Consider the following 27464-nt stretch of genomic DNA (forward strand, 5'->3'; position numbering starts at 1 on the left):
AGCAAAGAATCCATGCAATTCACAGGAAACCCATTTGGAAATGAATCTTTTATGTGGAGCACTCTAAGTAAAATATGTCTTTTTTTTTCTTCCTCTTCTTTGTGTTTATTTCTGATTCTAGGCTGTCTTTCTGCAGAAGAAGTGGATATAATACTTCAAAGGTCTGAGGGGGGTGTTGAAGCTGCTTTGCAATATGCCAAAACCGTTTCCAAGTACATGAAAGATCTGATCAGCTACTTGGAGAAAAGAACAGCTTTGGGTGAGGGACTGTTGGGTTTGTCATTGTTAAATTCTGGCTAAGAGACGTGGTACAATGCGGACACATCATCCTGTGGGTGTTGCTTTCTGTTTGGCAAGTCCAGATTCCAAGATGTTTTTGGTCACTTGTATCAAAATAGTTACCAGTCACTTGCAAACTTGGTCAATACCTAGTGGTGACCAAACAATTGGATTTAGCGGTGAGTGGAGATCAAACACAAGTTATGAATTAGAGCAACCAATATACTGGATTGTAGAGAAGCCCTCACTTTGGAGAGAGATTATAATTCCTTCTAATGCTTTCATTTCTGTCGCACCTTAAAGATAGAAGCATGTGTCACCAAGTCAAACCAAGGAAAAGATACTAGGACTGAACGTGACCAAAAACGTAGTCAGTTAAGTTGGAATGCATATCTATTAAAGGTAGTGATAGTCATTGAAGGAATTGAGTAGGGGCTTCCAAGATCTTTTGGCCTAGGTCACTTTGCTGCTAATGGTGGGAAGAAATGAGGGAGGGCTGCACAAGAGGCCAGAGCACCAGAGAATTAGTGACAGGAAGGTTGCATTAATACATCATTTAGTAACAGAAATGTAAAGAAGCGAAGCTGCTAAGGGATTTAAATGCAAAGGGGAGAATGTAATATTTTCGCCGTTGATAAACCAGGAGCCAGTGTGATGGCTGTGACAGGTTGACGAGAACTGATTTTGAATAGATCTTGGGAAGTAGAGTGTTTCTTGAGCTGCCTGTTTACAGTGGCTGGAAGAAGGGAGTGGGGAGAAAGCAGAACATTGGAGGAGATGAGCATGAAGATACATTGGTGTGGATGAGTGTTTCAGTAGCAGATGGGTTGAGGTAGAAACCACAAAAGAATTACATTATTTTAAGATTTGGAGATGCTGGTGTTAGGCTGGGGTGTACAAAGTTAAAAATCGCACAACAGGTTATAGTCCAACAGGTTTAATTGGAAGCACTAGCTTTCGGAGCGCTGCTCCTTCATCAGGTGGTTGTGCTGATGAAGGGGCAGCACTCCCAAGGCTAGTGCTTCCAATTAAACCTGTTGGACTATAACCTGGTGTTGTGTGATTTTTAATATTATTTCAATCTAGTCAACTGAAGGAGATCAAACAAGTCTCAACTGATTGTTACAGACAAATGTCTACAATAGATACCTGATAAATATCTTGTCATTGTATCCTCCAGTTATTTGTGTGAATAGTATTTAACAGTGAATGAATTCAGTAAGAAACATCATCAGTATAAAGTGAAAGAAAATGTATATGAACAGTGCTATGTGATTACACGCTTCCTGTTTATGACAGGAGTATTTTGTATTTTTTCCGCAGAAATGGACTTTGCCAAAGGGTTGACAAAACTGATCCACACCTGTAGACACACTATTACTCAAGAGGTAAGGAAATGGACATGAATGAATAGAGCTTGGACAGTACTTACTGTTAAATTTTAAAGTGCACTAAAGAAGCTAATTAAAATTCAGTTTACTTTTGGATTTGTTCTCCTACAGCAGCGGTACGTGATGACATGTAGGTAGTGTACAAGTCTCATTATGCTCTCTCTCTACAAACGGTCACTTCATACCCCAGTCCAATGTTTTATGTTGAGACTTGTACTTCTGAGATAATCCATTTGGAGAGAATTGCAAATACTGTGAACACAAGCAGGTTAGAGGTTGGGAATTTGTGGCAAGTAGCTCACTTCCTAGCTCCCCACAGCTTTTCCACCCTCCACAAAGCACAGGTCAGGAGTTTGGAGGAATACTCTCCATTTGCCTGGGTGAATGCAACTTCAACAACATGCGACGCTCAATGTTGTTCAGGACAAAGCAGCCCATTTGACTGGCACCCCATCCATCACCTTCAACATTTACTCCCTCCTCCGCTGCTGTATCTTTTGCTACAGTGTGTACCATCAGTAAGATGCACCACAACAACTTGCCAAGGTATCTTTCAGACCTTTCAAACCTATGATCTCTACAATTTGAAGTTCCGAGGACAGTAGGCACATGGAAACAACATCAATCCCCTCCAAGTTGCACCTCACCATGTCTTGGAAATGTTTGGTGATTCCTTTATCCTAGAACTTCCTTTCTACCTACAACACAGACTGTAGCAATTCAAGAGAATTAACTGAACTAATCTGATCAGTGCTTCACTCTTGTACTAAAAGCAGTGAAACTAAAAGAAGCAAAAAGGAATATAAACTTATCCCATATTGTGCCAATTTTAAACATAAGATACAAGGAGTCCAGTCAGTGTTATAGCCATAGCTTTCACTTGATTGTACACTGGAACACATTATGTAACATACGTTACAATATGTTTCTTCACTCTGTGTCCTCTTTGAGTGACTTATATTTTAACATCAATGCTTTGTTTGTTTAGTATCATGTGCCTTTTCTGTCAATTTACTCGCTGGCTCTGGAACAGGACCTGGATTTCGGACAAAGCATGATACAAGGAGTTAACGTCCTCCAGAACCAAACCTTCCTCCAGGTAACCAGATACACTCCAGAACAAGAATCCAGAAATTACAATAGATTTATTATTGCATGGCTGTCAAACAAATGGTGTTTCTTGGAGGAAATTAGAGACTATTTATCTTTTTAAAACATTTTGCATGCTAAATACATCTTGTTTTTAAGTATTTGAGGTTAACATTCATTTCATTCAAGTTCATCTCCTATGGCATTGCACACAAGAAATCAAGACCAAGTCACAATTGGGTTAAAGGGTGCAGAATATTTAGATGCAAGCACTTGGGAGCACAGAGGGAAGGAAGTCCTTATAAAGGTGATTTGCAACAAATTACAGGAGGATGTTATTTGCCTAATCTGCAAGATTGTTAATTAGGAAGTGACGTTCAACCCACGTGAGATGTATTTGATGATTAGATTACAATCTAATAAATATGGGAGGTCAGTTATCCCTTGGAAGATGAAAGTTTTTGATAGATTAGAGAAGCAAAGGAATCTCTGAATTAAATGTTATGTCACAGGTTAGCAAAACCAATGCAGATAGCAAATCAAGCATTAGAATTCATTGCAAAAGAAATAGAATTGAAAATTAAGGGGATGATACTAAATCTGAGCCAATGTCTCACTTTAATATTTCATGCAGTTCTGATTGCCGTAACGTAAAAATGAGAGAGAGCGCCACTGTAGAGGGTGAGAACAGGTTTAAACGAATGATACCAGAAATGCATACACTGGACATATCCAGAAAAAAATGGCAGGCTCGGACTCTTCTGTCTTCACAGAAGGAAGTAGAAGGGTGATCTAACAGAGGGGTTTAAAAGCGAATGTTCCTTCTTGTGGGAAAGACTGTATCTACAGGCCACCAATATAGGATAGTCACCAAGAAATCCAACAGGAAATTCAGAAGAAACTACTTCTTAATTCAAAGAAACAAAGAATATGGAGTTTGCTACCACAGGAAGTGGTTGAAGTGAATAATATATAGTTTTAAGGGGAAACAAGACAAGCACATAAGGGAGGAGAAAATATTTGGTTAAGATGAGAAAAGACCGGAAGAGGTTCAGGTGATGAATAAGCAACAGCATTAAGTAATTGGGCTGAATGACATGTTTCAGCGCTGTATATCTTGTGTAGGAATTAGGAGGTGGATAAAGAGAGTGCAGTGAGATGAGAGGTGGGGTAATGGGGAAAGGTATGAGAAAGGAGTAGATGGAAAAGAGGATGTGGAAAAGATTAAAGGAGGTCATGGGGGACATCATGAAATGTCAAGCAGTGGCTGTGCCTGTGAGAGGTTCAGAGTTACATTCTTTGTAAGCCCATTATGCTATATATTGGATTCAGGACAGACTAGTACATGTTTTCATCTTGCATCTAGGTAGCACTTTTCAGCAGGTTTTCCTCATCCAGTCTATGTGGAAATGTATGAAAACAGTTTACAATGTGTCAGCAAAAGTAGGATTGTAAACATCACAAAACCAGTGTTGCATGACTAGCTTGCTCTACCCCAGCCACATGTTCTATGAAGAGCTTTGCAATGGGACATGTTAGTGATGAGGTTTAAGCACCTGCTGACTGATTGGTACAGGCTAGAGGTGTCTGTCCTTTCTGCTGTTTCCCAATTTGCCAGAAATCCACCTCTTTGGTTCTGGATCCAACATCTGGAGCAAAGGAATCCTTTCTTCAAAGGATTCTTCACCTGAGAACTAACTTATTTGCATTGTTAGTTGTGGAATATTTTGTAATATTTAATCATTCTTGCAAATATGCGAGTGAGTATATAGTTCACCTTGCAGTTTGAGATGGAGAAGCTGGAGTTGGATATAATGATATTACAATTGAGTAAAAGCAACTACAAAGGAACAATGGAGGAATTAATTAGAATGGGAGCCTAGCAGCAATGGCAGGAGTTTCTGGCAGTAATTCAGGAGGCACAGCAGAAATTCATCTAATGGTCTTCAATCTGAATTTTTGTCAAGGACCTCTTATGGAAGGGGTATTTGACTTGACATTAGTGGTTTTCTTTGTTCCCAGTATTCATTAGTCTTTGACAGCTTCTAACTAGTCATTGTTTAAGAATCCAAATTCATTCACTTATTATATTTGAAGCCCAGTTGTGAGTGTATTTCACAACTTACTGTTAGAAATGAATTTCTGATTTTTGGGTCCCTTAGCTCAGACCAAACCCAAAATGTCAACAGCTTTGTACCATTCATACCAGACAAGAACGGGGTTCACACCTCAGCAGTGAGCACTACACTCCCAGTTCTGGGGAAGGGTAACTCAACCTGAAATGTTAATTCTGATTTCTCTCCACAGATGCAGCCAGACCTACTGAGCTTTTCCAGCAATTTCTGCTTTTGCTTCTGATTGACAGCATTTGCAGTTCTTTCAGCTTTTAACTGTTCCCAGTGTTGTGTCACCCACATTATTATTAAAAACTGTGCCTGAGATAGGCAGACATCTTGTTAGAATGCAATGGCCTAATGGTGCCATTCAGACCCCAGTGCTCTTTATATCTCATGTCCGCATTTAACACCTAGTTTGGGTTTTGTCATAAACAACAGAAGCCAAGTAGCACTGGACCCAGAAGAGAGCTGAGCAGGCTACGAGACCCCTATTTTCAAAATCTTCCTTGTGGAGGAATAGGAGGCCTCTCCAGCCCCAGGTTTCTGCAGACTGTCTTCATAATCTTCAATTGTGTTGTCCCCTCACCCGTAATCCAGTTCCTCGATTGTTTCCATTTCCAACCATCAACTCAAGCTGCTGATCTCCATCCCAAAGTAAATGGAAGGAGAGAAGAGTTGGCTACAATCCTGGCAAGTCTGAGTTCTACCCACTCAACCTGAAGATCCTCTGGGTTCCCACTTTGTTGGGAGTTCAGCTCAATGACATTCTATTGATTATACTCTCATCGGCAGCGTGTGCAAGAGGTATTCATGCTGAATTTGTGAAATTGTCTTTTTTTTTTGACATAGCCATTAGCTGGAAGAAGGCTGGATCATGAAAAGCGCAGAAAAGAAATTAAAGAACAATGGCACCGGGCACAGAGAAAGCTGGTACGAGAAACAACTGAATTACTTGTCCTCCAAATTTCCTTCATTTTGACACACGGTTGTACACTTTAATTGGAGGGGATATTTTTATCTCCCCGTCACTGTAGTCATCCTACAGTCTACTGCGTTTGAGCCCGTTTTTCCCAGATATTATGCATTTGAGCTCGGAGTGAATCAGTGATGATTGAAAATGAAATCCCCATCCTCCAATATTGATTTTCTTTAATTGACAGCCAAATGTAGATTTCCTGTGCTTTCAGTTTATTCTTAATGGCTCAATCTCAAATGCACTTCATTTTAGAAAGTTTTTTTTAATGAATGATGTAAACTAACAAAATGCTTTACTAACTGTTGCATTTCTTGTTTGCAAAGGTTTGAATGCCCCTCTAGTGTAGAAGTACAATGCAGACACTGCCTTGCAAATGTGTTTTCTGTTCTACACTTTTCTAACGTTCCCAGTTCTGGAAATGAGTCATGCCAGACTCAAAACTTTGTGTCTGACTCCACAAATGTGGCCAGACCTGTGAGGTTTCTCCAGCACTCTCTTTTTAGTTTTGTTAGTTTAGCCTTAATTAATTTTTAACTTTGTAGCTGCTTCATCTTATCAACTAGAGAGAAGTAGGGCCGCTTTAAAATCAATGAAGTCGACTTTGTGTTGAACCTCAGGAACTCAGAGAGATATTAAATGAATAGTTTGTATCAGTTTTTACTGTGGAGAAAGAAATAGAGGCTAAGGAACTCTGGAAAATACTTATTGATGATTTGCAAACAGTTCACATTACAGATGAGGAGGTGCTGGAGGTCTTACAAAAACCTAAAGTGGATACATTTCCAGAACCTGATCAAGTGTATCCCAGAACATTATAGAAAGTTAGTGAGGAAATTGCAGAGCCCCTGGCAGAAATATTTGTATCAGCTACGGCTATGGGTGAGCCATACGGAGGATTGGGAGGCAGTTAATGCTGTGCCTTTATTTAAGAAAGGCTGTCAGGAAAAGCCTGGGAGTGATAGACCTGTGAGTCTGACATCGGTGGTGGGTAGGTTGTTAGAGGTGATTCTGAAAGATAGAATTTACATGCATTTGGAGAGGTAAGGAATGATTTGGGATAGTCTGTATGGTTTTTTGCAGGGGAAATTATTTCTCACAAACTTGATTGAGTTTTTTGAGGAAATAACCAAAAGGATTGAGGGCAGAGTGATGGACATTGTTTACTTGGACTTTAGTGGAGCCTTTTGATAAGGTTCTGCATGGTAAGCTAATTAGTAAAGTGAGGTCTGATGGGATTCAAGATGAGCTTGCTAATTGGATACAAAATTGACTTGACGGTAGGAGACAAAAGAGGGTCGTGGTGTGGAGGGTTGTTTTTCTGGCAGGAGGCCTGTGACCAGTGGTATGCCACAGGGATCAATGCTGGGTCCACGTTTGTTTATAATTTACGTAAATGATTTGGATGAGCATATAGGAGGCATGATTAGTAAAGTTTGCAAATGACATGAAAATTGGTGGCATAGTGGACAATAAAGCAGGTTATCTAAGATTACAAAGAGATCTTTTGGGTTAATAGGCCAAGGAGTGGCAGATGGAGTTTAATTTGGATAAATGCGAGGTATTGCATTTTGTTAAGACAAACAACGATAGGACTTATGGAAGAGCCCTGGGGGATGTTGTAGAACAGAGAGACCTCTACATAATTCTTTGAAATTTATGTCACAGGTCAACAGGGTGGTTAAGAAGGTGTTTAGCAGACTTGCCTTCATTGCTCAGGCCTTTGAGTATAGGGGGTGGAATATCATGTTCACATTCTACAGGATGTTGGTGAGGCCCCTCTGGAGTACTGTGTGCAGTTCTGGTTGCCCTGTTACAGAAAGGATATTATTAAACTGGAGAGGGTGCAGAAAAGATTCACTTGGATGTTGCCAGGAATTGAAGACTTGTGTGAGAAAAATAGACTGGGACTTTTCTCAATAAGTGTAGGAGGTTGTGGGGTGACCTTTTTAATAGAGGCTTATAAAATCATGAGGGGCATAGGTAAGGTGAATAGCAAAGGCCTTTTCCCTAAGGTGGGAGAGTTCAAAACTAGGGGCATATTTTTAAGGTGAGAGCAGAAAAATTTAAAAAGGACACGTGGAGCAACATTTTTCCACTGAGTGGTTTGTGTTTGGAATGAACAGCCAGAGGAAGTGTGGATGCAGGTACAGTTGTAACATTTAAAAGATATTTGGATAATTACATGAATGGGAAAGGTTTGGAGGGTCTGGGCCAAATGCAGGCAGGTGGGACTAGTGTAGTTTGGGAAATTGGTCAGCATAGACTTGGTAGGCTGAAGGGTCTGTTTCCATGCTGTATGACTCCATGACTCTATCTACATCAGTGTTCTCTCTTTTCACTGGCTCTTTGCCATAATAAAACCATGAGGAGCTGCTGGTTCATCAGTAGCCTTTAGCAGAAACAATTAATCATCTTGGTAATAAACATTTCCAAGCTGTGTTATTACAGGAAATTTGAAAAGTTAAGACATTGTCCTCGCCTGATCTTCCATGCTTGATCAGTTCTGTCAGGAGTTCAAATTAATGGTGAGAAAAGGGAAGCTTCAATTATATTTTTCTTCAGAAATTGTAATGACCATACAGAGTGAAATTACCAAGTAGCAACCATTGCTTTCTCTTGGTCTGTATCCCTTAACCAATCATTGGATAAACTTGATGAACCGCAAGGGAAGTCCAGCTATTCCTAATTCTATTTACAGGGATGCACCTTTGGAGTTTTGCAACTTTTCAGCAAGGACAATTCTGATTTCAGCAATTGTTCTGAGGTGATCAAGTTGGAAGTTATAGAAATGGGCATAACCCATTCAACCCACAAGCCTGTTTTGGTGTTTGGCAGGATCAAGTACATTGACTCCATTACCCTAATTATTCCTTGATGGCCGTAACTAACAAAAATCAACCAACCACAATCTTAAGTTCCAATTATTCATAAGTCCACAGTCTTTTGATAAGGAGAATTCGATTTGTGTGAAAGAGCTTCTCTTTTTTTTTTAAACCCCTGTAATAGGACTTAGCTCATATTTAAGAATGCACCCTTTTTATTTTGTGTATTTCCTCTGGTATGGAAATTTTATTCTATTAGTAATCTGTTCTCAGTCATTATTTTAATGTTTCAGGCACCTCATTTAGATTACCCCTCCACCTTTTCTATTTAAGGAAATATAATGCAAACTTATTCTCATAATTTGACCTGCTCGTCCTACTATAAGAAGTGTAGAGGAGGCTGGTTAACTCAGTTGACTTGATGGCTAGTTTGCCGTGCAGAGAGATGTCATTCCGATAGGAAAGGGACCATAATTGCATGCAATATTCCAACAGTGGCCTAACCAATGTCCAGTACAGCTGCAACATGACCTCCCAACTCCAGTACTCAATACTCTGACCAATAAAAGAAAGCATACCAAACGCTGCCTTCACTCTCCTATCTACCTGCGATTCCACTTTCAAGGAGCTATGAACCTGCACTCCAAGGTCTCTTTTTTCAGCAACACTCCCTAGGACATTACCATTAAATGTATAAGTCCTGCTAAGATTTGCTTTCCCAAAATGCAGCACCTTGCATTTATCTGAATTAAACTCCATCTGCCACTTCTCAGCTTATTGGCCCATCTGATCAAGATCCTGTTGTAATCTGATGTCTTCACTTTAACCACCCTCCCACTCCACCATACCCTTTTGGCTTTATCTCCTCTGTATTTTCAATGGTCGTAGCATCCGTTATTTTCACATGTCATGACCGAAGAGGAATGTTTTCTAATTTAAAAGGTCTACGAAAGAAAATCTGTTGTGTGCACTTGCATTTCAGTGCTGATGTTGGAAAAAGAAACAGAAAGGTGACATGAAGTAAAGCTTTCATTGTCTAAAATTAACCCAGGGCAACCACAGAGGGAACAGTAGAGCTTTTTGAAGCTGCCATTTTCTCCTGCAGATCTGCTGCACTCATAGCAGGTATCAGATAAAACAACTGCAGGAAATGGGTTCCTTATGAAAATGTGCAACAGACAGAGGAAGTGCACAGGAAATAGTCAGACTGCTGGCAGATGAGCTTGCACTTGGTTTGACCCAAGCTGAAATTATTTTTTCTTCACAAAGGGAGCCACCATTTTTACAAACTCAGACTCCCCAGTCTGTTCTGAAATTTGTAAAAATGGTGCCAAGTTTGTACATTTGAAGAAGTATGCAAAATAGACTGGAATAAGTCTCCCAAACTGTCCTCCATTTGCAGCAATGCTGTTATCATTAATTCTGCTCCCCCCCACTGAAGACATTCCTGCTGCCTCTTGTGTTTAACCAGCTCCTATTGCCTTCTGTTAGCTGTCGTGTATGGTCACTGCAGTGTGCGAGTTGATGAGAAATGCCCACAGGCCATTTAATTTCTGGGTGCAACTTGGCCAAGCCTATTGTGCACTTGTCAACGGAGATAGCATTGGACAGTGTCCAGGCATGGAAAACCTGGATAGCTTTCCCTCTTGACTTCTGAACTGTGGCACCATTGGCATAGTTCCAGCTGAGATCAGCAAAAAGCAGGAATTTATCTCAGGGGTTGGGGGTATTCCTGGCTTGCTTGAGTCAAAACTTGTGAATTACCTGCCAAATACGCTGGGAGGCCTAAAAAGGAGAATGATTTTAATTTCATTATTAATTACCAGCAGAAGGCACAGTAAGGATTGAGATTGATGACAGAGAATGATGTTTCACTGAAAAGTGTTTTGAGACTTTAAAGATAATTTGGAGTGAATTTGAGAAATGTCCGTTGGGTTGCTATGGACCGAGTTGAAAATAAATGAGAAGAATCTCAGTTCCAGTTTTTGGTGTCACATTGTGATTGCTGCTCACACCAAAGGATGTGCAAGAAATTCCACCAAATCAGATACAAGTGCAGAGTAACCTCGGAGTTAAATCTTGACTTTAAAGGGCAGATGCATTTGTTAGGATTTATTTTGATTGGCCTTGCCTTATTTTTACTTAATGTGATACCATCTGTGTAAAGGTCAGCCTCCTTTGAAAGAAAGAGATCTTGTCAAAATGAATCATATAACAAGAAGACTTTTGGCATCATTGTTTCTTGGGTAAAAGCAGCTGTTGGAAGACTGAAAGAACAAATCCATGCCTTAAGGTTCCCCAGTATGAATCCAACCAACAGATTTTGCTCACCTAAAGTACTTGGGTCAATATGAAGCTATCTTTGGAGGCAACACAGTGGCTTAGTGGTTAGTACTGCTACCTCATAGCGCCACGGACCCGGGAATGAATCCACCCTTGGGCGACTGTGTGAGTTTGCACATTATCCCCGTGTCTGCGTGGGTTTCCTTAAGGTGATCCAGTTTCCTCCCGCAGAGCAAAGATGTGCAGGTACGGTGGATTGGCCATATTAAATTGCTCATAGTGTTCAGGGATGTGTAGGTTAGGTGCATTAGTCATGGGAAATGTAGAGTAATATGATAGGGGAATGGGCCTCTATGGGATACTCTGCAGGGGTCGGTGTGGACCTGTTGGGCCGAATGTCCTGTTTCCACACTGTAGAGATTCTGTTCTATGATCAATGGGACTAATTAAAGCCATCTAAATTAATGAATAAGACTCCAAACAGAATGCAGTGCAGAGGGATCTGTGTGTCCGTCTATATGAAACATGCAGGTGCAGCGAGTTATTAGGGAAACAAATGGAATTTAGGCCTTTATTGATATGAATTTGGAGTTTGCAAACAGTACAGGGTGTTGGTGAGAATGCACCTGGAGTACTATGTGCAGTTTTGGTTCCTGTACTTAAGACTGGACATTGAGGCTGTTCAAAAGCAATTCACTGGGCTGATTCTTGGAATGAAGGGGTTAACTTAAGAAGACTAAGGGATGATTTTATTGATACTCGAGATTCTTAGTGGCTTTGACAGGGTCAATGTTGAGAAAGTGTTACCTCTAATGTGGGAATCTTGAACTCGGGAACATAATTACAAAATAAACGCATTTAAAACTGAAATGCAAAGCAAGTTCTTCTCCTAGAGGGCAGTGAACGTTTAGAATTCTGTACCCCAAAGAGTTGGGGAGGCTAAATCATTGAAAGTATTGAAAGAGGTTGATTTTCAGAATATTGAGCAGTTGAGGGCAATGAGGAATCAAACAGGAGTTGAGACCTGGGGCAGATCAGCCATGATCATATTGAAGGGCAGGCTTGAAGGGCTGAATGGCCTACTCTTCTTATTATGTTCTTTTTCAGCTCATTTAGGTGCATTCATTCGGCAAATATAAACTTAACAGTGTGAGGCCACTTCTGAATGTATTTGAATTGACACACTGCTGCTCAGTAATAGTAACATACCCCTCAACATTTTTCTTTTGTGAAGCAGCAAGAGTTTCCATCTGACCTGGACCAACCATAGCTCACCTCTGTCCAGTAAACCAGACTGACTTTCTGTTATCACCTCATAGCAAGAAGCCGAGGCGAACCTTAAAAAGGCAAAGCAGGCGTACATGCAACGTTCCGAGGAATACGAGAAGGCCAAGATCCTGACAGTGAAAGCGGAAGAGGACCAGCAGAGTGCAAGCAGCAGCAACGCCAGTAAGACTCTAGACAAGAAGCGGAGGACAGAGGAGGATGCACGCAACAAGGTGAGGCCTGAAGAGTGAATATACTGCCTCGTTGTGGGCATATTTTCAAACATTTTATCGTGTTTTAACAATGAACCTCTGTATTAATCTAATGTAATTTTTTTGTTAAAAATGGCATGCGGACCCTTTTTATGCATTCTAACATATCCTCCTACTAATCGTTTAGCCCCTTAGTGTCATTGAATTGGAGAAAATAGGAGAAGCCCTGTGAACCTGCCACATCGTTCAGTATTATCGTGTCTGTGTGTGTGTCTGTGTACATTCTCCGTGTGGGTTTTTGTGACGTTTTCCTTTCAGAAAAAGTAGATGTAGACGGTATTGCTAATGCAGAACACAGGAAAATATACTTCTCCAATCATTAATTTGTTAAAAAGATTTTCATTTGTCAACTTACAGAGTAATCTTAGAGGGGCCAGAACCTGATTATCACTGGGTGCATTGAATGTTGATATTTGAACCAAATAGATAAACAGCCTGAGATCATTCAGACCACAAATAAAATTAAAACCCTTATCTCATTCTACAAAAAACAGACAACTAAAAACCAATCAATGTGATATACAACATGCATACACTTGTCTTGAAGTTAAGATGATCTGGTGCTACGAGGAATTCATTAGATGTTCTGTCAATGGCATGACAAATGCAGACACAGAAAGTAATATTGCACATCAAATTAAAGAATAAGTAATTTTGCAAGTTCTGGTGGCATATTAATATTGTAAAACGTCTTCAATCAGAAATTCAGATGGTGACAGACTTCTTGCTGTTATTGTATAATTTTCCAAAAGCCATATCATAATCTTTTGTTCTTTAATTTATCAGTGATTTTAGTTGATTTCAAACAAGCATTGTATTTGTTGTAAAACTGAAGGGAAAAGATGATATGAACATGTAAATCATGCTTCCTTAGTCACCAGTGGAATTTTTTAAAGTTTGTAATATAGGTGTGATGTTTCTGTTTAGACATGGGATCCATGGTGAGTTCGGAAGTTGGATATGAAATTGGTTTGGCCATAGAAGACAGGGAGTAATGGAGGGCTGCTTTTCTGAATTGAGGTCTGTGACCAGTGATTTTCCACAAGGATCAGATACATATATGTAATTTGCAGGAAAATATAGGTGAATTGATTAGTAAATTTGCAAATGATAAGAAAATTGGTAGAGTTGTGGATAATGAGGAAAGTCGTCAAAGATTACAACAGGATATAGATCAGTTGAAATGTTAGTCGGAGAACTGGCAGAGTTTATTTTGAACAAGTTTGATGTGATACATTTTGGGAGGTTAGGTGCAAGGGGAAAATATACAGTAAATGGCAGGACACTCGGAAAGAATTGATATACAAAGGGGATCTTGGGGTGCAAGTCCATAGCTCCCTGGAAGTTGCAACACAAGTGGGTAAGGTGGTAAAGAAGGCATATGGCATGATTGCCTTCGTTGGGTAGGACATTGAATATAGAAGGTGGCAAGTTGTGTTGCAGCTGTAGCAAGGTTTAGTCAGACCACATTTGGAGTATTGTGTGCAGTTCTGGTCTCCACCCTTTAGGAAGGGTGTGGAGGCTTTGGGGACCATGCAAAAGAAGTTTACCAGAATGTTTCTTGGATTGAAATGTACTAGCTATTAAGAAAGATTGGACAAACTTGGATTGTTTTCACTCGAGCTTTGGAGACTGAGGATAGAAGTATGCCAATTATGAGAGGCAGGTGGATAGTCAGTCCTTTTCCCACGGTGGAAATGTTTAATGCTAGGGGGCATGGTTTGAAGGTGAAAGGGTGAATGTTTAAAGGAAATGTGCAAGGAACCTTTTTTTACACAGAGGATGGTAGGTGTCTGGCACACTGTCAGGAGAGATGGTGGAAACAGATACAATAGCAAAGCTTAAAGGCATTTAGATGGACACATGAACAGCTAGGGAATAGAGGGATACAGACCATGTGCAGGCAGATGGGATCAATGGCATCATGTTCAGCAGATCCATGGTGGGCTGAAGGGCCTATTCCTGTGCTGTATTGTTCCATGTTCTGTGTAACAGCTGTCACAACATAGCTAGCAACATTTGTGTCCAGTTAAGGAATACTCAATTTTGACATTTGAAAGCAAGGCCAGGTTCCCTTTTGACCAATAAACTGAATATCATGTTGGAAGGCTAGAACATTTTGTACCTTGGTAACAATGAACTGAATGTCAAATTACTTGGTTTGTTGTGATCTGAAACTGTTTTGTTAGTAACAGTCTGCTTTGTGGTTTACATTGAAACTGCATAACTAATAAATACATTCATGGCATTGTATAAAGCCTTTTAAAATACTTTTTCAAATGAAACTACCAGTCTTTAACTAACATCAGGAGCTGCCTGGCTAAACTCCCTTTCCCTGGTAATTGTACTGGCCCCTTGTTAGAATTACAATGGGGGAATGACTAGAGGGTCATGGTCATGATACTTGTAGCATCTGGAGCCATTTCCAACAATGTAGTACAATTCTATGCCACCTGTTGACAGTTTATTTTCTTCAGCTCTCGGGTGCTCTTCTTGTTTATATCAGTTTGCCTTCTGTACCTCCCTGTTCTTGCAGCTTTAATTCATGGTCCCCGTAATTCTTGATCCTTTTCTGACATTATGGGTAGTTTGACTGCTTCTCCAGGGAACTAAGAAGAATTCTAGAGGAAGTGTAAAGTTCTGCTATAAACATTGGGCTAGTGAGCACATTGGAATTTCCCTCAAGTTGACAACACACTCATGGGGAAATGCAGTGCACAGACAAAATTTCCCAAACACACAAATCTACATTTTCAAAATTTCTTCAGAAACAATGAGTATTTTGTGTCAGTTTTTGCTAGAGAAGGATATGGAAGCTAGAGAATATGGAGGAATAATAATATCTTGAAAAGTGTCCATATTACAGAGAAGGAAGCGCTGGACATCTGAAAACCCGTAAAGGTGGGTAGATCCATGGGACCCGACCAAATGTATCTCAGAACTTTGTGGGAAGCTAGGGAAGTGATTGCTGGGCTCCTTGCTGAGATATTTATATTATTGATAACTATGGGCGAGGTGCCAGAAAATGGAGTTTGGCTGATGTGATGCCATTATTTAAGAAAGGTTGTAAGGAGAGGTCAGGGAACTATAGACCAGTGAGCCTGATTTCATTAGTGAATAAATTGTTGGAGGAGATTTTAAAGGACAGGATTTACATGTGTTTGGAAAGGCAAGGACTGATTAGGGATAGTCAACATGGCTTGGTGCCTGGGAAAGTGTGTCTCACTAATTTGATTGAGTTTTTCAAAGAAGTGATGAAGAGGATTGATGAAGTCAGAGTGGTGGACCTTGTCTACATAGATTTTAGCAAGGCATTCAACAAGGTTCCACGTGGTAGACTGGTTAGTAAGGTTAGATCACATGGAATACAGGGAGAGTTAGCCATTTGGATACAAAATTAGCTTGAAGGTAGTAGACAGCGGGTGGTGGTGGAAGATAGTTTTACGGATTGGAGACTGTCACCAGTGGTGTATTGCAAGGACCAGTGCTGAGTCTACTGCTTTTTGTTATTTGTATAAATGATTTGGATGTGAATATATGAAGTATGGTTAGTACGTTTGCAGATGACACCAAAATTGGTGGTGTAGTGCACAGTGAAGAAGATTACCTCAGAGTACAATGGGATCTTGATCAGATGGGCCATTGGGCCGAGGAGTGGTTGATGGATTTTAATTTAGGTAAACATGAAGTGTTAAATTTGGAGAGGTAAAAACTGGACAGGACTTATACACTTAATAGTAAGGTCCGGAGAGTGTTGCTGAACAAAGAGACCTGAAGGTGCGGGTTCATAGTCCTTGAAAGTGAAGTCGCAGATGGACAGGGTAGTGAAGGTGGTGTTTGGTATGCTTGACTTTATTGGTCAAAGCATTGAGTATAGGAGTTGGGAGGTCATGTTGTGGCTGTACAGGACATTGGTTTGACCACATTTGGAATATTGTGTTCAGTTCTGGTCTCCATGCTAAAGGAAAGATGTTATGAAACTTGAAAGGTTTCAGAGAAGATTTACAAGGACATTGCCTGGTTGGAAGGTTTGAGCTGAGGAAGAGGCTGAATAGGCTGGGGCTATTTTCCCTGGAGCGTCAGAGGCTGAGGGGTGACCTTACAGAGTTGTATAAAATCACAAAGGGCACGGATAGGGTGAATAGCCAAGATCTTTTCCTCAGGGTGGGAAGTCCAAAACTAGAGGGCATAGGTTTAAGGTGAGAGGGGAAAGTTTTAAAAGAGATCTGAGGGGCAGCTTTTTCACTCAGGGGATGGTGCATGTATGGAATGAGCTGCCAGATGAAATGGTGGAGGCTGGTACAATTACAACATTTGAAAAGCATTTGGATGGGTAATGAATATGGTCCAAACACTGTCAAATGAAACTAGATTAATTTGGGACACCTGGTCGGCAAGGACTAGTTGGACTGATGGGTCTGTTTCCATTTTGTACATCTCTATGACTCTAATTTGATTTTTATTCTTTTTATTTTCTTTATGGGAGTTGAGTAGAAGATCAGTGGATGATTAGTGAACTGAATCCTGTTTTGTTTCAAGTATGGAGGAGCAGGAAAACAATCTTCAGTTGCTTGGAGCTACTGCCATTAAATCCGATCTTGTCAGATCTGTATCTTTAGCTTCTTCATCTGCCAGCCTCAGTACTGTATCTCAGTTCACTAAAGCCTAACCAAAATCCATCCATCTCAATTTTGAAATTTTGAATTGGTCTAATTTTAACGAGCTTTTTGGACTTGAAAATTCACAGCTTTCTGTGTAAGGCAGTGCTCCTGGGCCCCTCTGGTATGAATTTGCTTCCAATCATATTAGAAAGGATACTTTATTAATGCTGGTATTTTGCAGGCTGATGAAGCTGAGGCAACATACAGAACATGCATTGCAGATGCCAAGACACAAAAACAAGAGCTGGAAGACGTGAAAGTGAATGTACTGCGACAGATCCAGGAAATCATCAAACAGAGTGACCAGACATTGAAATCGGTGTGTATGGCTTCATTTAACTCACTTTTCAATGTGGTTATTGCTTTTTGAGCTGAAAGAGGAAACTGGAGAGACAGCAAGTGTTCACAGGAAGGATGAGGGCTGTTCAAAGTTCACTGTTGAGATTAAAGCATTCATTTTAAGTTGCTGTAGGCAAAGGGTAAACTGGCAACAGTTGGTAAATTGCAAGTACTGTGCCTGCACATCAGCTTCTATTTCCATGCTAGTCTTGCCTTTACACTTCCAGGAATATGGTTGGAAAATGAAGGACACCAACATAGTGGGAGGTTCCTGGGAGGCTGAGTAAGGCAGATAAACATGCTTTAGAAAGCACAGAGTGAGGAAACATTTCTTCTTACATTTATAAATTCAATATTAGGAGTCTAACAACGATTAGTGATGTAAAAACTTGATTTGTAAAAGAAGTGTCAGCAATCCTCTGCCAGTGAGCGTTCTGGTTATTAATTATTAATTCCCTCCAATTATTTTAGAAAAACTCCAAAGTCTGCTTACTCTGTTTAAATCTCTTTATTGGAATCTGCAGGCCACCATCTCATACTACCAGAGAATGCACATGCAAACGGCACCACTGCCTGTGCACTTCCAGACACTCTGTGAGAGCAGCAAGCTATATGACCCAGGCCAGCAATATGCATCTTATGTCAAAGACCTCCAGATGGAAGCTGAAACGGAAGCACATTATGATTTTGAATCATATTCATCTCAAGTAACGGGGTATGTGTACGTTTATTATTAACTCTTGGTTATCCACCTGAATTCTTCATATTAGCGAGAAGTACTTGTGAGAGAGTGAATCAAGTAAAATGAATACGATGGATGTGATTTTCTTTTATTCATTCTCAGGATTGACACGACCGTAATCTATTGCTCAACTACTCAGCAATTTGGTATCAAGTAAACTGTGACTTTGAGTCATGTTTCAAATTGACACACAAGACACAAGTGACGTGCCTGTGTTTTTCTTGAACGTGAGGATAGACAAGTCCCCCGGGCCTGACGGGATATATCCTAGGATTATGTGGGAAGCAAGAGAGGAAATTGCAGTACCGTTGGCAATGATCTTCTCGTCTTCACTGGCAACTGGGGTGGTACCAGGGGACTGGAGAGTAGCGAATGTTGTGCCCCTGTTCAAAAAAGGGAATAGGGATAACCCCGGGAATTACAGGCCAGTTAGTCTTACTTCTGTGGTAGGCAAAGTAATGGAAAGGGTACTGAGGGATAGGATTTACGAGTATCTGGAAAGACACTGCTTGATTAGGGACAGCCAGCACGGATTTGTGAAGGGCAGGTCTTGCCTTACAAGTCTTATTGAATTCTTCGAGGAGGTGACCAAGCATGTGGATGAGGGTAGAGCAGTGGATGTAGTGTACATGGATTTTAGTAAGGCATTTGATAAGGTTCCCCATGGTAGGCTTATGCGGAAAGTCAGGAGGCATGGGATAGAGGGAAATTTGGCCAATTGGATAGAAAACTGGCTAACCGGTCGAAGTCAGAGAGTGGTGGTAGATGGTAAATATTCAGCATGGAGTCCAGTTACAAGTGGAGTTCCGCAGGGATCAGTTCTGGGTCCTCTGCTGTTTGTAATTTTTATTAATGACTTAGATGAGGGAGTCGAAGGGTGGGTCAGTAAATTTGCAGATGATACAAAGATAGGTGGAGTTGTGGACAGTGAGGAGGGCTGTTGTCGGCTGCAGAGGGACTTAGATATGATGCAGAGCTAGGCTGAGGAGTGGCAGATGGAGTTCAACCCTGCCAAGTGTGAGGTTGTCCATTTTGGAAGGACAAATAAGAATGCGGAATACAGGGTTAATGGTAGGGTTCTTGGTCAGGTGGAGGAACAGAGGGATCTTGGGGTTTATGTACATAGATCTTTGAAGGTTGCCACTCAGGTGGATAGAGTTTGTAAGAAGGCCTATGGAGTATTATCGTTCATTAGCAGAGGGATTGAATTCAAGAGTCGTGAGGTGATGTTGCAGCTGTACAGGACTTTGGTTAGGCCACATTTGGAGTACTGTGTGCAGTTCTGGTCGCCTCACTTTAGGAAAGATGTGGAAGCTTTGGAGAGGGTGCAGAGAAGATTTACCAGGATGTTGCCTGGAATGGAGAGTAGGTCGTACGAGGATAGGTTGAGAGTTCTCGGCCTTTTCTCGTTGGAACGGCGAAGGATGAGGGGTGACTTGATAGAGGTTTATAAGATGATCAGAGGAATAGATAGAGTAGACAGTCAGAAACTTTTTCCCCAGGTACAACAGAGTGTTACAAGGGGACATAAATTTAAGGTGAAGGGTGGAAGGTATAGGGGAGATGTCAGGGGTGGGTTCTTTACCCAGAGAGTGGTGGGGGCATGGAATGCGCTGCCCGAGGGAGTGGTAGAGTCAGATTCATTGGCGACCTTTAAGCGGCATTTGGATAGGTACATGGATGGGTGCTTAATCTAGGATAGAAGTTCGGCACAACATCGTGGGCCGAAGGGCCTGTTCTGTGCTGTATTGTTCTATGTTCTATGTTCTATGTGATCAGATCAGCTCCGTCTCATTCCCTGTTAGTAAACTGTGCTTTAAGGGATAAAAAAAAAGACAAGATGAAATGCTGTTGGGACACTGATAGTGTGATATGTTCTTGAGGTCTCCTCTGGAATACTGTGTCCAGTTCTGGTCCCCACATTCCCAATGAAGAGCTTATGCTTGAAACGTCGACTCTCCTGTTGTTCGCATGCTGCCTGACTGGCTGTGCTTTTTCAGTGCACTTTTTGACTCCAGTTCTGGTCGCCCAGTTATAGGAAGGAGATTATTAAACTCTAGAGGGTTCAGAAGAGATTTACCAAGATGTTGCCAGATATGGAAGGTTTGAGTTATAAAGAAAGGCTGGGACTTTTTTCACTGGTGCATTCGAGGTTGAGAGGTGACTTGATAGAAGTTTACAAAATAATGAGGGGAATAGACAGAGTTAATGGTAGTTGTCTTTTCCCTAGGATGGTGGATTTCAAGACTAGGTGGCACATTTTTAAGGCGAAAGGAGAGCGATTTAAAAAAGACAATTTTTTGACACAGAGGGGGTTCGCGTGTGGAATGAACCTCCTGAGAACATAGTGGATGTGTGCACAATTACAACATTTAAGACATTTGGATAAGTATGAGTAGGAATGGTTTGGAGGGATATTGGCCAGGAGCAGGCAGGTGGGACTAGTTTAGTTTGGGACTATATTTGGTATGGACTGGTTTTGTGAATCTGTGAGTATTGCTGATCCCCATAGTAACCAACAACCTTTGAAGAGATATAAATTTCTCAGCAACCAATGAAAAGAACGATGCAGAGGGATTTCACCTTATAAGTCTATTACCGTAACAAACAAAAATGAAAATAGACTAAAACATTAGGTAATAGACAACTAACATTCCAAACTACAGTAAAGGTATTTCCCTTGTGAACCAATTTGAGATTTCTGATTGCAGGTTAATGCCTTGGAACAGCTAAAATGGGGTCAGCTTGAACTCTGTGCTAAGTTCAAATGGCCTTGCCAAGGGGAGTTTCCTTTCTGTGAGATTCACATCCCACCCTCTTGCACTTGCTGGCAAAAGTGAGAAATGTTGAAATTTGGTTCAGGATCCTCCACATCTGCATGCCATTGTAAAGATCAGAGTGCTCAAAAGATCAGGCCCATCGTGTTTCATTTACCATTGTTCTTTCAGGGTGCAGGTGCTTTGTCGGCAAAGATTTGACAATTTTGTGCTGATGTTTAGCAAGTTTACCTGATTAAATTTACCATCAGCATTAAAACAGACACATTCTATTTCACCATGCAGCAGCAAGCTCTTGAAGTCTATCTGGGACCGAAAGAATGTTGCAAAAGCTTTGAAACTGTAAAACCCTGCCCTGTTAAATACAATTCTAGTTATAAGGAGGATGGATCATATGAAAAGTTATCAATCACTAGTGCCAGCAAATCATGTCCCACTTCTGTTTTCTGTCTATTTATTCAATGACATCCTATCAGCAATTAAGACAAGCTGATTTAACTACCTGCTGTAGGCTGGCACCATTTAACAATGTGACACTAAACAGAGAGTCTGAGGTAATGTGTGCTACTGCTGGATGAGGTCCTGGAGCATTCCAAAAGCCTGGACAAAGATAAACAATTGGATTAATAATATGGGTCTTGAGCCTTAGGGAAACCCTTAGAGAAACACTTCTCCATTTCCCAAAATCATAGAACTTTGCACATCCTAACAGCAGCTCAAAATAAAAAGTTATTCATCGGCCATAGTGTATTACTTTTGCTAATGTATATAAGTTAAGAACACACAGCAGGTGAAGGCTGGGGCTGCAACAGATCAACCTTGATTTCCCACTTTCCTGCCGTGTGCTTCAATCCTTCTCTCCTGAAATGTATCCAGTTGACTTATGTACCCCATGATGCTTTCTGCTTTACAGAGAAAATAATGCAGTTACATATAACCAATCCATCAAAAACCGAAAGGAAATAGTTTTGTATTTTGCATTTAGACTTGAGACAAAAGGTCTGTACCTAAAACCTGGACCATTTTTTTCAGAAATAGAATCTCTACAGCCTATAGAGTCCACACTGACCTTCCGATCAGCATCCCACCCTTTCACTATATTTCTCATGGCTAACCCCCACCTAGCCTGCATAACTCTGGACTCTATGGGCAATTTAGCATGGCAATCCACCTAACCTGCACATCTTTGGACTGTAGGAGGAAACTGGAGCACACAGAGGAAACCCGTGCAGACAAGGGGAGAATGTGCAAATTCCACACAGACAGTTCGCCAAGGGTGGAATTGAACCCTGGCACTGTCAGACAGCAGTGCTTGGCACTGTCAGACAGTAGTGCTAACCACTGAGCTACCATGCCACCTTATTTCAAGTGCTGATACATCAGAATTTATACTGTTTGATGCAAGTTTCCGTTTTGTCAATACTTTGATTCAGTTGCCTTTCAAGTCGAGTATCATTTGGATGAAACTGTTTCGCGCATCTTTCCTGGTTACTCCAAATATCAAGAGAATATGAAAATCTTAGATACATGTAGTGTCTTTCGTAACCTCAGACTGTCTCAACTTGCTTTGCAATGAAGTTTTTTAAAATATGGTCAGTAACGTTATCTGTGAAACACTGTAGCTAATTTGCACATAACCACAATGACTATTGACAAGGCCACCTCATTAGGAATTTTCATGTCTAACTGAAAGGCCAGACCGTTGAATGGTAGGATGACATCACCAATGGTGCAGCATGCCCTCAGGACGACTCTCAATGTCATTGACATTATTGATTTTATTCCCCAGTTTCTCAAGTGGAATTTAAATTCATAACCATCCCAGAGTCAGGAGGTGCTACCAATTAAACCATAGCGGGTACACCCTCGGGCTAACACACCAAAATCCAGCGATGCTGGTGGAACAAAGTCAGTCAAAAGTGAAAACCAGTTTTGTTGGTATAATTAATGAAATCTGATGTTGCCTCATGCTATGACCCAAAAGCTTTGTTGTAATGGTGAGCTACATTCACTCTGCCTTTCCTGGGAATGAGTGTGCGCGGACCCCCAGAGCAACCATGAGCAGTACAGTGACCGTCCCGATCTCCCATTACTGATCTCAATCGAGCTGCTTTGATAAACATGTGCACTGCCCTGGAGAAAGGGGAAAGCCAAAAGCTGCTTTGTTCCTCCCTGCATTTGAGAATGGCCTCTATAGATTCACTAATCACCTGTCGTTAGTGTTTACAATCAAAAGGATGTCTGAACTGGAATTGGTTAGACCTCGCCCAGTTTGAAAGACATTTAAATATTTGTAGATTCCCACATATTGTTTTGTTGCTTCTTTATCTTTCAACGAGAGAAGCAGACCCTGAGGAGAGTGAATTACTCACATTGTCTGTCATTTTGGTGACTTTCTAAGCTGTAAAAGGCAGTGATAGTAAACCCTCCATATACAATGCACTTTTGTGACCATCAACATTCAAATATCTATATGTTTCAAAACATTGCTGAGGACTGGCTGCACTTTATAATGCTAAATATGTTTGAATGACACTTCCCTGTACATTAATATAATCGAGGCATTGACATGTTTGAAATAATTTTATGGAACTGAAGTGAGGAGCTTCTTGGAAGCATATGGAGCAGTCCTGTCATAAATTGTTTACTTTGTCTAGCGTAATGGAAAGAGCAAGTTTTATGATCGATAACCACTACATTGGTAATGAAGTGGTGCATCTGTACATTCTTTTTAACAGAACAAATCTCAACTTCTCAGAATTGAGTTGAGCTTCATTTTGTGGAAGTTTAGGGTTTTTCTTTACATTTTCATTTGTGTGAAGAGCCAGACAAGGCTGAAACTAGAAATGCTGACTCAATGAACCATCTCAACCTTAGTCTGTGATTCCCATTATTGTGGATGCCAGTCTCCAGCCAATTCAAGGCATTCTTTGTGACGTCAAGAAAATGATGAACACCAGGGGTTTCCAAAATGGAGCCAGAACCTAAAGTACGGTCATGAGCAAGTAAGTAGAGTGGCCAACCAGAACCCCTCCCTCACCTAGGCTCACAGTTTTGACTGAAGGATCATGACATTTTCAGCCTCGAAATTGAGTCACTGTTGTGGGGGCAATATTTGGGAAGGAGAAAGTTTCCTGATGAAAGGCTCCGGCCTGAAACGTCGATTTTCCTGCTCCTCGGATGCTGCCTGACCTGCTGTGCTTCTCCAGCACCACACTCTCGGCAATATTTGGGAAGCACTGGATACAGCAAAGACAATGTCCCAGCAGTATTCCTGAAAACCTGCACTCCTGAACTAGTTGGGTCCTGAGACAAAGTGTTCCAGTACAGCTACAACACTGATGTGTACCCAGAAAAGTGGGAAATTGTAAGTTACGTCCTACCCATAAAACGCAGGACCAATTGCTGCTCTATTGATGGGAGGTGCCATCAATAGTCCTATCAAGTGTATTGAATCACCAATAACCTCAATGATCAATGCTCAATTAGAACTCTGTCAGGGTCACTCAACTCTAAATCTCTTGATCCAAACATAGAGCTGAATCCCAGGGTGAGATGAGAGTGCTTACCTTTCATCTCAAGGCAGCATTTGACTGAAGTCACTGATAATGCTGGTAATGCTCAAAGATTTATAAAAAAAAAAGACATGTGGCATTGACAGAATTGAAAGTTGAGCATATTGGTTCGTTTCAGTTCAAATATGAGTCATAGAGATGTACAGCATGGAAACAGACCTACTCGGCCATGCCGAAAAGATATCCAAAATTAATCTAGTCCCGTGTGCCAGCACTTGGCCCATATCCCTCTAAACTCTTCCTATTCATTGACTTATCCAGATGCCTTTTAGCTGTTGCAATTGTACTAGTCTCCACCACTTCCTCTGGCAGTTCATTCCATACATGCACCACCGTTTGTGTGAAAAAGTTATCCCTTAGGTCCCTTTTAAATCTTTCCCTTCTCACCTTAAACCTATGCCCTCTAGTTCTGGACTTCCTCAACCCAGAAAAAAGACTTTGTCTATTTATCCTATCCATGTCCCTCATGATTTTGTAAACCTCTGTAAGGTCACCCCTCAGCCTCCGCCGCTCCAGGGAAAACAGACACAGCCTGTTCAGCCTCTCCCTGTAGCTCAAACCCTCCAACTCTGGCAACATCAGTGTAAATCTTTTCTGAACCCTTTCAAGTTTCACAACATCTTTCCTATAGGAGGGAGACCAGAATTGCACACAATATTCCAAAGGTGGCCACACCTATGTCCTGATATAGCCGCAACATGATCCCCCAACTCCTGTGCTCAGTGCATTGACGATAAAGAAAAGCATACGAAGTGTCTTCTTCACTATCCCATCTACCTGAGTCTCTACTTTCAAGGGACTATGAACCGGCACTCCAAGGTCCCTTTATTCTGTGTGATCCAGAATCACAATTCATTGCAGTGCTGAGAGATAGCTGTCAATTTTTGCTCCTTAAGACCTAACATTAGCATTAATCTAATTTTTCTCCTTTTTATTTTAGGTCTCCCCACGTAAGGACTCGTAAGGGTAGTTTCAATACAAGTGACTTTGCTTCCCATCCTGCAAATGAGATACAGTCCCAGTCCTCGGTGGATGAGCCTGGCAGTCCAGAGGGAGGATCGACTCAGAAGGAAGCACGAGGTGGAGGACCTACTGAGAGAAGAGGTAAAGCTTAACATTTGGCTGTGTTTTCTAACTGTAAAAGTTTTTATGGGGAATATATCAAGCTAAAGTCCTACCCTGAAGGTTCCCACCATTTCCAATTTAAGCATATGTGAGTGATCCTAACTTTAGAAGTAATATAACAAATTTGTTTTAGTATTTGATTGTAAAGTCAAATTTTTGTCAGATGAAAAAACCTCTTCAGCAGAGCAAGATTTCACAGCATTTCTTGAGAGGGGGAAAGAAAACTGAAGATTCATGTTACAGAAAGTCTAGTACAGTTTAGTTTCTCGTATCAATTGTTATCTGAGTTTAGCATATTTTTAAACTTAATGATATGGGAATAGCTGTTGGAATTTTAGTTTAACAACAGTATTGATTTTTGTGGTAGTTGGTAAACTCAGTGGCTATTATGTGACCCATAACAATGCCAACAGTGCAAGTTTGATATCTGTTCTAGCCCAGAGAGGCTTAGGATCTGCCTCCTTACCCTGTCCCTGAAGGTAGAAGGAAAGTTTTCCACCTCTTCATGCCAAAATTTTGAACATTGATGTAAAGAATGCATTTATGTTTAACGAAAAATAAAAAGCAATGGAAAATGACGACTCCCATTTCTAGGGGCAATGAGCTGGTGTCAAGAAGTCAGAATTAAGAAAACAGGAAAAGTTGCAAAAATTAGTTTCTCTGGATGGTATCTAATTTGGAACAGAACTTGCAGGTGGTGTTCCCATGAATCTGCTGCTCCTGTTGTAGGTGGCAGACGTTGAGGTTGGAAGGTGCTGTTAAAGGAGTCATAGCGAGAGACTGTAGCATAACTTGTAATGGTACATTTTGCTATCACTATGTTGGTGGTGAAGGGAGTGAATGTTAAAGATGATGGATGGACAAGCAAGTGGATTTCTTTGTCCTGGATGATACAAACCTTTTTGAAGGCTATTGGAGCTGTACCCATCTAGGCAAGTGCAAGATGTTCTTCATGTACCTTTTCTATGCCTTGTAAATGGTGGACAGGTTTTGGGGAGGCAAGAAATGAGTGGCTTCCTGTAGAATTCCTAGTCCCTAATTTGCTGTTGAATGCGTAGTATTTGTTTGGCTGGACCAGTTCAGTTTCAGGTCAATGGTAACTCGCCTTGATGTTGATAGTAAGGATTCAATAATGTTAATACCATTGAATGTCAAGGATGTTAGTTAGATTCTCTCTTTTAAGAGATGATCATTGTCTGGCATTTGTACAGCATGAATATTGCTTTCCACTTACCAGCCCAAGCCTAGATGTTGTCCAGGACTTTTTCCATTTTGACATGGACTGCTTCAGTATCTGAGGAGTCATTAATGGTACTGAATATTGTGCAATCATTGGTGAAGATTCCCACTTCTGACCTTATTTATGATGGAGGGAAAGTCACTGAAGAAGCTAAAGACTATTGGCTCTACAATGTTGGCACACTTCTTAATGTCCTGGAGGAGATGATTGACTCCATCAACCTCGACTGTATTCCTTGTGCCAGATATGACACCAACCAGTAGAGAGTTTTCCTCCTGATTTTCATTGACTCCAATTTTGTTAGGGCTTCTTAGTGCCACACTCTGTAATGCATCTTTGATGTCTAGGGCAGTATGCTCACTTCACCTCTGGGATTCAGCTCTTCTGTCCATGTTTGAACCAATGCTGTAAATGGGTCAGGAGCAGAGTGGCCCTGGTGGAACCCAAACTGAACATCAGTGAGAAGTTTATTCCTTTGCTATTGCTGTTTGATGGCGTTGTGGGCAACCT

General features: G+C 41.0%; 1 protein-coding gene across 4 annotated transcripts in view; it reads left to right on the forward strand.

Annotated features, from left to right (window-relative positions):
* Positions 1-27464, forward strand: part of LOC140494681 (rho GTPase-activating protein 45-like) — a 174865-nt gene that overhangs the window by 126235 nt on the left and 21166 nt on the right. For all 4 annotated transcript variants that reach the window (XM_072594149.1, XM_072594147.1, XM_072594148.1 and 1 more), the window contains 8 exons: positions 122-259; positions 1603-1667; positions 2659-2769; positions 5726-5806; positions 12277-12456; positions 17338-17475; positions 18020-18210; positions 25530-25693. In XM_072594149.1, coding sequence (XP_072450250.1) covers positions 122-259; positions 1603-1667; positions 2659-2769; positions 5726-5806; positions 12277-12456; positions 17338-17475; positions 18020-18210; positions 25530-25693 — 1068 coding nt within the window. The remainder of the gene's footprint in view (positions 1-121; positions 260-1602; positions 1668-2658; positions 2770-5725; positions 5807-12276; positions 12457-17337; positions 17476-18019; positions 18211-25529; positions 25694-27464) is intronic.

This window comes from Chiloscyllium punctatum, chromosome 24 (genome assembly GCF_047496795.1).
Source record: "Chiloscyllium punctatum isolate Juve2018m chromosome 24, sChiPun1.3, whole genome shotgun sequence".
NCBI classification, from domain to species: domain Eukaryota; kingdom Metazoa; phylum Chordata; class Chondrichthyes; order Orectolobiformes; family Hemiscylliidae; genus Chiloscyllium; species Chiloscyllium punctatum.